This window comes from Crocuta crocuta, unplaced genomic scaffold (genome assembly GCF_008692635.1).
Source record: "Crocuta crocuta isolate KB4526 unplaced genomic scaffold, BGI_CrCroc_1.0 scaffold32, whole genome shotgun sequence".
NCBI lineage: Eukaryota > Metazoa > Chordata > Mammalia > Carnivora > Hyaenidae > Crocuta > Crocuta crocuta.
The window spans coordinates 9,931,249-9,944,184 of NW_027529424.1; the positions used below are offsets into that span (position 1 = coordinate 9,931,249).

Below are 12,936 nucleotides of genomic sequence, written 5' to 3' on the forward strand. Positions count from 1 at the left end.
ACAAAGGGATGTTACTTAGCCACAACACAAGAGGAAACACTGAAACGCGATACAACATGGATTGGCATTGAAAACATTGAAACATTGGGCAAAGTGAAAGAGCGCAGTCACGAAAGGGCAGGTAATGTATGCTTGCGTTTACATAAGATTTCCAGGTTAGGCAAATCTGTAGAGGGAGAAAGTGTTTGCCGGAGATTGAAAGGAGTGAGGAATGGGGGTTGTTTCTAGGAGTGTGATGTTTTGGTGGGGGACAATGAAAATGCTCTGAAATTGTGTCCTGGTAACAACTCCATGAATAGACTAAAACCTACTCAAGGGGCACCTCGGTGGCTCAGTCGGTTAAGCGCCCGACTTCAGCTCAGGTCATGATCTCCTGGTTTGTGGGTTCGAGCCCCACATCGGGCTCTGTGCTGACAGCTAGTTCAGAGCCTGGAGCCTGCTTCAGATTCTGTATCTCCCTCTCTCTGTGACCTTCCCCTGCTCATGCTGTCTCTCTCTCTCAGAAATAAATAAAACATTAAAAAAATTTTTTAACTAAAAAAAAAAACCCGCTGAAGTGGATAAGTTCAAGGAGGTGATTTTATGGTATGTGACTTCTGTCTCATTAAAGCCATTAAAAAATAACAAGTATGCCATTTTCTTCCCTCTGCAGATTTTTTTAAAAATAAAAAGTCAGAAGAGTGGAAAGAGATGAACTCAATGAAACTCTGCTCTGTAAAGCTGAACGATGGGTTCTTCATGCCCGTGCTGGGATTTGGCACCTTTGCTCCTAGTAAGGTAGTCACTGAGGCATTGGAGACGGAAGGGCAGTGCACGCGGGTCCTTATCAGAACAGAATTTGGGGAACGCAGGCGGGCCTCGTTTTCTTTGTTTGTAAGATGCTTCTCTCCAGATTAGGTTATTTTGTGCATTAAGTCAGTGATTTTCAAATTTTAGTAAGCATGAAAACACAGAGGATCTTGTTAAAAATGCAGGTTTGAGGGCCGCACCCACAAAGGTTCTGAATGAGTAGATCTGGGATAGGGCTCAAACATCCACATTTCTAAACGAGCTGCCGAGTGACTCTGATGCTGCTTGTTCGACGATCACACTTGGTGTGGCACTATATGAAGGGACACGGGAGCCCGCCATCTGTCAGCAATGCAGGGGTGCGTGAGGCTGCTTCTGGTACTCCCCCCTGCTGCCCAGCTGTAGCCACTCACCGTCTGTCGCAAGAAATGAAACCCAGGTGTCAGGATCACCACGTGTCAGAGACTTGACGGCAAGGTTGCTTGTGATGAAGTTTGTGAAGAAGTTTCTCTGTGACGTCTAGAGTCCAAGTGGTCCCTGTCCACCAACTGGCATAGACTCTCTAGAGAAATCTCAGCCTCTGCATGATCTGGAGAGAGACAAGGGTGAAGTTAGAGTGTTGGTGGTCTGGAATGGAAATACCTCTTAGAGGCCAAGTTTATTTTCTTTTACATTTTTGTTCCTCCTCAAATATTGCTTGAAGTGTTTCTCCAAGTTTACATTGGTGAATCATTTAATTTATTCTGTGTAAAGTTACACCTTCATTGCACTGACAGATAGCTCTGAGCATTAGACTTCTGGATTGCAACCAGTTTAATAATCTCTTACAGAGTGAATTAACTCAGGACTGTAAATCAATAGATTGTGTAAATCCACATGTGATGCAAATCCAGGGTCAGAGGGTTAAACCCAGGGACAAGCTAGGCTAGCTCATGGGCTCACAAGATCCGCTGGTGAGCATCTTTTCCTAATATTCGTGGCTTGAAGTCAGCCGTGGTGGGAGTCTTTACACCATAGAAATTGGCAAATACTCAGAACTTCTTCTCCTCAGAGAGTCTGTTGCTAAACAGCTACCACCGGGTGTAAGTCAACATACAGCTCTGTCACCTCTAGCTCTTAGCCCTTAGAAAAACAATAGGTTCTGCTAAATAGCTCTACTGGTGGGATTGGCCATCTGTTCCCGAATCAGGTAGATCTTTGTCTTTTTATGGTCTTCTAGGTTGCTAAGAGCGACGTGGAAGAGGCGGTCATGAAAGCAATTGATGTAGGCTACCGCCATTTTGACTCCGCTTACTTTTATCTAAATGAAGAAGAGATTGGGAGGGCCATCCGGAAGAAGATTGCTGATGGCTCTGTGATGAGAGAGGACATATTCTACACTTCGAAGGTTCTGTGTACAGTTCCCTATGTATGTGTGAAAAGCTTACTCTTAGCTGAAGAGCTTCTTGGTGAAGTTCTCTTCTTATTGGTTAAATTTTCATTCCCACGACCTTGCGCTGTGAGAAGGCTGGTGAGGTACTTGCTGGCTAGGGATGTGGGTTCCAACCTCCTCGAGCCTTAGACCTCGAATCTCAACCTCTTGTGTGGTCAACACACATCCCATATCTCTTTTCTATGAAGTGGGAAGATAATACCACAGAAGTGCTTTGAAGGTGGATGTAATGTTTGTGAAAGTACTTACTTTTTTTTTTTTAACTTTGAACCATTTTCTCCTATTATTCTTCATTTCTACTGATAGTATATCTGAAACAAATAAAAGAACTTACGGATTTCAGTCAGACTGGAAAGGAATCCAAGAGGCATTTCCTCCAGTAATGTTCACGGAGCTGACTACTACTAGAACCAGATATTTGAACGTGAGGTGAAGTGTCCCAAAAAGAGACGGTGGAGGTCCACGCAAGTGAAACCTAAGCAGGCCTGTGAAGGGGATTTCTTCCTTCTTGCTCCAAAGTATGAAGCTCTCCGAATGGCTGTGCTAGATGTGGTATCACATTGTACTCTTGTCTGTTTATCTCCCTCCCATAGGGAGGGAGTTGAGCAATTTTGATGGATTTTCCTTAGATTTTTACTTCCTAAAATAAGCTGACTAGAGTGCCCTCCCCCTAAAAGTCGTATAGGTCCTAATTTTCTTGGGAACCCTTAATACATTCAAAATGCAATTTCCTGAATCGCGACTGCTTGAAGTTCTTGTTTAACATGCAATTTTCCAGAGGCACCTGGGTGGCTCAGTCACTTGAGCATCTGACTCTTGGTTTTGGCTCAGGTCATGATCTCATGGTTCGTGAGTTCAAGTCCCATGTCGGGCTCTGCACTGACAGTGCAGAACCTGCTTGGGATTCTGTCTCTCCCCTTCTCTCTACCCGTCCCCTGCTTCTGTGCACTCTCTCTCTCTCTCAAAATAAACATACTCTAAAAATAAATGCAATTTCCCAGCTGAAGCTCCAGATATTGTGATGTTTTATATTGGAGGTAGAATCCAGGAATGTGTTTTGTAATTCCCTTACATTCTAAAGTTTGAGCCCCCCTGTGTTGAGCTATATTTTTCCTTTCCTACATCGTTATCTTAATTCAGTATGAAACAGAAGCTATGAAGAGAAAGAACTCAGGAGCTGGGCACAATGGTTCGTCACTTCCCAATGACTGCAGGTGGATTTGCAGTCGTTGTTCGTTTTCCGTTTCACTAATTTCTCCCTAGAGATGCTTTTTAAAAAAAAAAAAAAAAAAAGTTGTACAAATAGTTTTTATTTGATTCCCCCTTACCCCTTAGGCTAGAACCAGGCAGCAGGCCCCTGATGACTCAAGCACATAGGCCATATTAAAAGCAGCAATATTGTTTTATTGAAGTAGAGCTAAAATCGAGTGTTTTTGTTATTAAGTCTAGTTGACATACAAGGTCTGTTAGCTCCAGGTGTATAACATAGTGACAAATCTGTACACTAGAAGCTGACCACGACAAGTGTGGTCACCGTACAGCGTCATTACGTTTTTGACGACATTCCCATTTCTTCATGACTTACTTATTTTTGTTTGTTTTTTTAAATTTTTTAACGTTTATTCATATTTTTGAGAGACAGAGACAGAGCACGAGCGGGGGAGGGGCAGAGAGAGAGGGAGACACAGATCTGAAACAGGCTCCAGGCTCTGAGCTGTCAGCACAGAGCCCGACGTGGTACTTGAACCACAAACCGTGAGATCATGACCTGAGCCAAAGTCGGTCGCTTAACCAACTGAGCCACCCAGGGGCTCCCATGACTTACTTATTTTATAACTAGAAGTTTGTACTTCCTGATCCCCTTCACTTAGTTCACCCCTCTCCTCACTCTCCCCCCTTCTGAGAATGACCAGTTTTTCTTCCATATTTATGACTCTGTTCCTGTTTTCTGTTTGTTTGTTCTTTCGTTTGTTTTGTTTCTTAGATTTCACACATAAATGAAGTCGTGTGGCATTTTTATTTCTCTATTTCACTTAGCATAATACACTAGTCACAAATGGCAAGATTCCATTCTTTTTTTTACGGCTGAGTAATATTCCACTCTTTATAGATACACATCACATCTTTTTTATCCATTCATCTACCCATAGATATTTTCATTATTTCCATATCTTAGTTATTAGAAGCAATGCTGCAATAAACATAAGGGTACAAATAATTCCCAAAAGTGGAATTATAGTAGTGGATCATGGTATTTCTATTTTTACTTTTTGAGGAACCTCCTCCATATTGTTCCCACAGTGGTTGCACCAATGCACGTTCTCATCAACAGTGCACCAGGGCTCCCTTTTCTCCGCATCCTTGTGAACACTTGTTGTTCTTGTCTTTTTGATACTAGCCATTCTGACCGGTGTGAGGTGGTATCTCACTGTGGTTTTGATTTGCGTTTCCCGTGCTATTGATGTTGGCCATCTTTTCATGTGTCTGTTATCCACCTGTACATCTTACTTGGACAACTGTCCATTCAGGTTCTCTGCTATTTTTAATCAGATTATTTTCTTTCCTGTGAAAAAAGCTTTTTGTTTTGATGCAGTCCAAAAAGTTTGTTTTTGCTTTTGTTTCCCTTGCCTCGGGAGACCTATCCGTAAATATACTGCTAAAGCCAGTGTCCAAGAGGTCACTGCCTGTGTCTTCTTTTAGGAGTTTTATGGTTGCCGGTCTCACATGTAGGTCTTTAACCATTGTGAGTTTATTTTTGTGTATGGTAAAAGACAGAGGTCCAGTTTCATTCTTCTGCATGTTGCTGTCCAGTTTTCCCAGCACCATTTGCTGAAGAGACTTTTTCCCATTGCATATTCTTGCCTCCTTTGTTATAGATTAATTGACCAGATGCACATGGATTTACTTCTGAGCTCTCTATTCTGTTCTGTTGAGCCATGTGTCTGTTTTTGTGCCAGTACCATATTGCTTTGATTACTACGTATGGCTTTGTAGTATATCTTGAAGTCTGGGATTGTGATACCTCCAGTTTTGTTTTTCTTTCTCAAGCTTGCGTTGGCTCTTCAGGGCCTTCTCTGATTCCATACACATTTTAGGAATGTTTGTTCTAGTTCTATAAAAAAATGCTATTTGTATTTTGATAAGGATTGCATTGAATCTGTAGATTGCTTTGAGTAGTATGGACACTTTAACAATATTTGTTCTTCCAATCCATGAGCATGGTATATCTTTCCATTTGTCTGTGCCATCTTTAATTTCTTTCATCAATGTCTTACAATGTTCAGAATACAGGTCTTTCAACGTGTTGGTTAAATTTATTCTTAGGTATTTTATTGCTTTTGGTGCAACTGTATATGGGATTCTTTTCTTAATTTCTTTTCCCACTCCTTCCTTATTAGTGTATAGAAATGCAACAGATTTCTGTATATTAATTTTGTATCCTGCCACCTTACAGAATCCTGAATTTATTAGTTCTAACAGTTTTTTAGTGGAATCTTTATATAGTGTCATGTTATCTGTAAATAGTGACAGCTGTACACTTTATTAATTTCTCCTAACGATTCTTCACGACGGAACCTCAAACCTTCTCTTTCAACCATTGCAGGTGTGGGGAACCTTCTTCCGCCCAGAATTGGTTCAAACCAGCCTGGAAATGTCACTGAGGAAACTTCAGCTGAGCTATGTGGATCTTTATCTTGTGCATTTCCCAATACCTTTGAAGGTTAGCAGCAGTTATTTTACTTTAATTATCAACATAAAAATTAATAGCTGAATACAAGAGACGATATAGTTTGTCAACATGAGGAAAACACATACATAGTACTTCAAGCTTCCTCTTTCTGTTTCCTGCCACAATACTCCCACTCAGCCCCAGAGTGTACGAGTTCACTCATTTTCAGGGTCTTTGCTTCGATCCTGCGAATGCATTGGCTCCATTTTCAAGACCGCAAGGTCCTGAATCTCAGCCTCATGCCTCCCCCCACCCCACCCCGGTCTGGTGAGTGTCCCCAGTGGAGACCAGCTGAGGTGCAGGAAAGTTAATGAGGATGAAACTCAGCCCTCAAGATGCTGACAAGTTGCTCGTCATATGGAAAGTCGCTCCAGCTGGAAAGCAGGGGCGAGAGCGGCTTCTCCCACGAGGATCCATGGCCCAGGTGCCTGCTGAGCCACGGCGCTGCTCTAGCCTCTCTCTAGGATGGGGCCTCAGGAGTCTCCAGGGGTCTGTGACACAAACAATCTTTTATTGAACCTTTAGCAATAAACCTTTCTAGGAAGTACACTCCCTCAGTACTTTCTCCCTTTTTAGCCCAACCTTACAATTCCTCTCAAGAATGAGGATGGATTGTTGTATTAGCCTCAAGGTCTGCAGGCCCCCGACAGCTCGGCTGAAGCCAAACTTAGCTTCGTCCAACCTCTCGTTCTTCCGTGTCCCAGCCCGGGGAGGAGCTCATCCCGAAGGACACACATGGGGAAGTCATCTTCGACACAGTGGATTTCTGTTCCACGTGGGAGGTGAGTACGGCTCCGAAGATGCTACATCTCTGACACTGGGGGAGAGGGGCTGGGCCAGGAATTCAGGAAACATGGATCCCATCCAGTTCTGCCCCCGTGTAGACTATGCAGAGTCCCTGGATGTCCCTCTGCCGCCATTTCACATGTTCCCCATTTGATAATTCAGCAAGTGCTTACTGAGTGCCTGTGGTGTACTCAGTACTGAGTATGTTTAAGTGCTCAGGCTGCATTTGTGGACAAACCAAGGGTTCCAGCCCCATGGTGTGGCAGCTGTGATGGGGACAGAGTGAATTTGGTGACCCTCCCAGGGAATGGGGTAAGAGGAAACGGGGAGCCACGGTCGGGAGGACAATATGGCCCCTTCCTGCCTCCCGTGTTGCACGGGCTCCACTTCCTGTGCGCCTGGCGCTCGCTCTGACTTGGCTCGAGTTTTCCCAGGTGTCTGGCCAAAAACCGCACCGGGTCCTTGAGCTGGTCCCGCACCCCTTGCGTTCGTAGCTTACTCCGTCTTCTTGCCCATTTTTTCCTATTATTTTATTTTTCATTCTCCTCCTCCTCGGTTAATCCCTATCTCATGTGTTGACATCCGCAGCCTTCCAAGGCTTCCTCCGTCCTGCGCTGTGGCACATTCTGTCCCATCCTGAGCCCCCTCTCTTAGCACCGTCCCCTTTACCATGCTTCTCGAGCCGGCTACACAGATCACTCCTCACGGCCCTTCCTCCACAGGCCATGGAGAGGTGTAAGGATTTAGGGCTGGCCAAGTCCATCGGGGTGTCCAACTTCAACCGCAAGCAGCTGGAGAGGATTCTGAACAAGCCAGGCCTCAAGTACAAGCCCGTGTGCAACCAGGTGGGCCCCCGAACCCGCCCCCCAAACTCTACTCCCTCCTTTTCCTCTTCTGTCATTTCAACAAGGTCACCAGTGACACTGCCTTCTCCTGCAGACAACAGAGTGCATTGCAAGGTGTTGAAGACAGTCCCCAAGGCCAAGTCACTTTGTAAAAAAACACAGGAGGGTCAAGTTGGAATATAATCTCCTAGGTGTATTATGGGAGTGGGTCCTAGAAATGTACAGCTAACAAACTACAGACCTTTCTCCTGTCGGGTCAGTAAAGTTGGAGCACTCCTGTGAGAAAGAAAACGGGTAACTCTGTTGAGTTCTGTATCATGAGGTAACCATCGGCACCTGATGGTACAGTATCAGCCCCCAACAATGTGAGTCCATTAATGCCATTGAACTTAGAAATGCTCAAAATGGTAAATTTATTTAAAAAATGGTAAATTTAGGGGCACCTGGGTAGCTCAGTCAGTTAAAATATCTGACTCTTGATTTCGGCTCAGGTCATAATTTTATAGTTCGTGAGTTCGAGCCCCACATTGGGCTCTGCACTGACAGTGTGGAGCCTGCTTGGGATTCTCTCTCCCTCTGTCTCGCTCTCCCCTATTAGCTCTCTCTCTCTCTCTCTCTCAGAAATAAGTAAATAAACATTTAAACACTAAAAAAAGGTACATTTATGTTATGAATATTTTACCACAATAAAACATTTAAAAGTAAAAACAAAAAATTAAGGAGTCCTCCTTGTTAAGATAAACCCACTTTGAGGCACCTGGGTGGATACGCTGGTTAAACTTCCAACTCTTGATCTCATCTCAGGTCCTGATCTCACAGTTCGTGGGNCTGACTCTTGATTTCGGCTCAGGTCATAATTTTATAGTTCGTGAGTTCGAGCCCCACATTGGGCTCTGCACTGACAGTGTGGAGCCTGCTTGGGATTCTCTCTCCCTCTGTCTCGCTCTCCCCTATGATCTCTCTCTCTCTCTCTCAGAAATAAGTAAATAAACATTTAAACACTAAAAAAAGGTACATTTATGTTATGAATATTTTACCACAATAAAACATTTAAAAGTAAAAACAAAAAATTAAGGAGTCCTCCTTGTTAAGATAAACCCACTTTGAGGCACCTGGGTGGATACGCTGGTTAAACTTCCAACTCTTGATCTCATCTCAGGTCCTGATCTCACAGTTCGTGGGTCTGAGCCCTGCACTGTACTGTCAGTGCGGAGCCTGCTTGGGATTCTCTCTCCCTCTCTCTCTGCCCCACTCCCACTCATGCTCTCTCTCTCTCTCTCAAATACATAAATAAACCTTTAAAAAAAATGGAGATAAACCCTCTTTAATAAGCCATGCATAAACTTCCTGGTCTTTGAGAATAATGGAAGAAATCGTGAGCACAGAAGTGAGTGGCCGCACTTTTGCCCTCTGGAGGGTCCACATTCCTCCGGCTTTATTTTATCGCCTTTTAAACTTCTTACACGCAGGCCGACAGGGAGTTATAGGTGACCCATGTATTAAATATTAGTGAGGCTTATTTTTTCCTCTTATAGATGAACAATATAAATAAGGATTCTGAAAAGTTGTATTTTGTGTCCCTTGGGAGGTTTACCTCCACTTCAGGGATCATCAGCTTAGAGAAAGTAAATAAACTGGTTTAGCCTGGGGTCGTGGTGAAGAATTAAAGAAGACGCTGTGTGTTGCCCTGGGGTCCACAGAGCGAAAGGACCCATGGCCAAGCTTAGACTGACTGGTTGGTGGGAGGTTTATATGAGCCTGAGGAACTTGAACAGAAGACCGTTCATTGTGATCGGAGGGGTGAACAGGGAATAGTAGACATTAGTTCGAGTCACGTGGTTTGGTCCCAGAGTGCAGTCAATCACCCTTCCTCCGCTTCCGGGTTCATGACCGAGACAACCGTGACACGGACAGGTCATTAGCACGTGATGGCTGACCCGCCCCCGGCCGCCGGCACAGGGCCTTCCCTGCACGTTGTGCTGGGAAACACAGTTCGAGGGGGGCCCAAGGCAACCTGCGTGCTTCCCCTCAATCTCTGCTCCTTCTTATCAAGTCGCCAGAGTCGGAGGAAAGACAGTGACAAAGGTGTGCGGCAAAAAGTGCATGTGCCACACCTCCCGTTTGGGGCCTGGCATGCGGGGAGCTTGGATGTTGTCCCTTGTGTCCTTATGATAAGAGAAGCTGAATAAACTGAGAGCCATCAGAGTGTCGAGGGCACAGGGCAAGCTGCCAGCTGGAAAATTGGAGAGACGGATGGGCAGATACAGAGAAAGGCAGCCTATCAGGGACAGAAAGGCTGCCAGGGTCACTATGGGGCAGGAAGACGTACAACAGCCGCTGCTGAGCTGCTGGAGGCTCAGGGTCAAGTGTGAGAGTGCAGATCTCCAAGGGGCTCCTCTATGGGCCTGTCCGCACGCTCTCCTGATGTTTACCCCCAGAAGCCTCACCAGGTTTTCACATGGAATACGAGAGAAAAATCCAGCAGTCGTCGTGAAAAATAGTCAAACATTCTGCTTTCTTCAGGCCCAGCCTGCAAAGGACACCATCGCGCTAGAGCCTGAGCACCCAGGGTTTTACGCGCGCCTAACCCCTGTCATGGAAGGGGAATTACGCGAGGCCAGCCTGAGAATGACAATTGAGCTGAGCCGGCCCCTAGCCCACCCATCCCAAGGCAGGGGTGACGGCCTTTGCCTGCATAACATCAGGGGTACAAGAGAGCAGAAAATATGTGGGTAACATTCTGGGTAAAGTCCTGGGTTTCCAGCCCCCCTACACACAGAAAGGAAGATGACTGTACCGCCAGTTACCTTTTACGGCACCGAAACCCCTCTCCCCGGCAGCGTGTGTGTCATGACACTAATAACAGCTTCTGACTAATCGCAACTAGCGATTTATTTCTGCTTGATGATTAAAGGGCCAGAAGTCACAGAGCCCGTACACAGGGGCAAGGCCAGGCTTGGGGAAGGGCGCAGGGGTGGCCGTGTAGAGCAGCGCCAGCTGTGGAGGCTCAAGGATCAAGCAGAGACATCGCAACACAGTGTGGGGCGGGAAAGAGGGAAGCGCTGTGGCCTCTGAAGCCACAGAATGGCCTCGTGGACAGGTGGTCGGATGTGAAGGGAAGGGGTCAGGGTAAGGGAGTGAGAACAGAGAACGAAGAAAGACAGGGGCTGCTTCTCCTTGACTACAGCGGTGCACGAGGGAGGCCCAAGGCCAGCCCCACAGTCTCCCGTCGACAGACCGAGGGTATCTGTTGACCCCCTACTCTGACTTGTCTGTCATGAGCACCGAGCCCGTTGCTCAGTACTGCTCTGCTGTCCATGGGCGGTGATTGGAAGGCAAGTCTCTGGCGGTTCCTCTGGCCCCGCTGTGGCTGATGCTCGTGTGTTGGCCACGTTGCTGGGCCGCCCGAAGACGTTGGCTACCCCGAAACACAGCACCATACGTTCCTCGTCGATTTGGCGGCCGCGGCCCAGGAATCCCACCCTTCTGCTTGCTTTCCGCAGGTGGAGTGTCACCCTTACCTCAACCAGAGCAAACTGCTGCAGTTCTGCAAGTCCCAAGACATTGTGTTGACTGTGTACGGGGCCTTGGGGTCCAACTCAGGGAAGGAATGGTAATGACCTCTGTGCGCTTATCCCACTCACAGATGCTGTACCGTCTGCAGTCATCGCTCAACCGTCGGGGGCAGATTAAGGGCAGGCAGCAGGAACAGCCCACCTTTGTAAACCCTCTAACCAGCCTACTTTGTAAGGACTCGATAAAACATGATTAAATAATAAAATCACTGATTTGAATGTTCTGGCAGTTCAAAAGCTCTGGGTTTAGAGAGTGGCAAAGGAGCCCGCGCCATGATTCGGACACTTGCTGGTTGAGGGATGTGAGACAAGTAAGAGCTTCTGTAAGTTTGGGTTTCTTGATCTCTTTATCCCTATAAAAACGTGCCTTTTAGCACTTGACGAAGCAAGTAATTAATTGAAAGCGTTATTGAAATAGTAAATTCTTAGAAAATAATTGGTTTATTAGAATGGAGATTATTGGGTTTGGGCACAAATTTTGTCTTCTTGACTTTTCCAGTCTTTTATTAAATTTCTCAGAAATGTTTAAAAAATAAACAGATACCTGAAAGTCCTTTTCTGCCTTCCTCTCTCTGGTCCTTCTTCTTTGGACTGACCAAAAAAAAGGAGCAAAGACAGATACTGAGACAGCCAGAGGGTAATAAGGCAGATTTTAGAGGATGGAACCCACCTGGCCTGCATGGGCGGCCCCAGTGCAAAATGGCTGGTATACAGTCTCAGACACACAGCACCTCTGCCTCCCTTCCAGGGTGAGCAAGGACAACCCAGTTCTTCTGGAAGACCCAGTACTCAATGCCATTGCTGCAAGACACAGGCGGACCCCAGCCCAGGTGGCCCTGCGCTACCAGCTGCAGCGGGGAGTGGTGCCCTTGGCCAAGAGCTTCAATGAGAAGAGGATCCAGGAGAACTTTCAGGTACACTGCGGGGGGGGGCGGGGGTGCTGTGGGCATTGATGGAGGCACCTCATTTCCCTCTGGTCTGGGTTCTGTGAGGCGCCCCAGGTATACTTGGGCAAAGCTCACCTCCTTGCGTACTCTATGCACGTGGATGCCGATTTAACTGTCTTACCCTCTGGCGGCTGCAGGGAGGGAACAAGGTATTGGGAATGGACTCCAGAAGGTCAGCTTTGGGTTTTGATCCTGTTTTTTCGCCCAACAGTATGGCCTTGATTTCTTCAGCTGCAGAATGAAGGCATTAGAGGAGATGTGATTGGGGCTTGAAAAGGTGTAGCAGGGGCACCTGGGTGGCTCAGTCACTTAAGTGGCCAACTTCGGTCACGATCTCGTGGTTCATGAGTTTGAGACCCGCGTCGGGCTCTGTGCTGACAGCTTGGAGCCTGGAGCTGCCTCGGATTCTGCATCTCCCTCTCTCTCTGCCCCTCCTCTGCTGATGCTCTGTCTCTCAAAACTAAATAAATGTTAAAAAAATTAAAAAGAAAGAAAGAAAGAAAGAAAGAAAGAAAGAAAGAAAGAAAGAAAGAAAGAAAGAAAGAAAGAAAGAAAGGGTGTAGGATTCCTTTGCTGCAGCCACATCCACCCACCCGGAGCCCCCGAGGGTGATCTGAGTTCAAACCACCGAGGGGACACACGCCTGACTCTTGCTTGGAAGGAAACCAAAGTTCATGACAGCCGTCTCATGAAACCTACGTCCATTCCTACCTAAATGTGTGTCTGGGTTGGGGGGGACGGGGAAGGGGACAGTAATCGCTGCAGGGAAATTGAGTCAATCTTCTCGCCTTTCTTTTTTTTTTTTTTTTTTTTTAATGTTTTTATTTATTTC

At 46.2% G+C, this 12,936-nt stretch overlaps 1 protein-coding gene across 1 annotated transcript in view; it reads left to right on the forward strand.

Annotated features, from left to right (window-relative positions):
- The first annotated feature begins 690 nt into the window (after nucleotides 1–690).
- Nucleotides 691–12,936, forward strand: part of LOC144226934 (aldo-keto reductase family 1 member C3-like) — an 18,842-nt gene continuing 6,596 nt past the window's right edge. Inside the window, exons 1-7 of the mRNA XM_077758426.1 lie at nucleotides 691–777; nucleotides 2,009–2,176; nucleotides 5,826–5,942; nucleotides 6,656–6,733; nucleotides 7,460–7,582; nucleotides 11,086–11,195; nucleotides 11,906–12,071. Coding sequence (XP_077614552.1) covers nucleotides 691–777; nucleotides 2,009–2,176; nucleotides 5,826–5,942; nucleotides 6,656–6,733; nucleotides 7,460–7,582; nucleotides 11,086–11,195; nucleotides 11,906–12,071 — 849 coding nt within the window. The remainder of the gene's footprint in view (nucleotides 778–2,008; nucleotides 2,177–5,825; nucleotides 5,943–6,655; nucleotides 6,734–7,459; nucleotides 7,583–11,085; nucleotides 11,196–11,905; nucleotides 12,072–12,936) is intronic.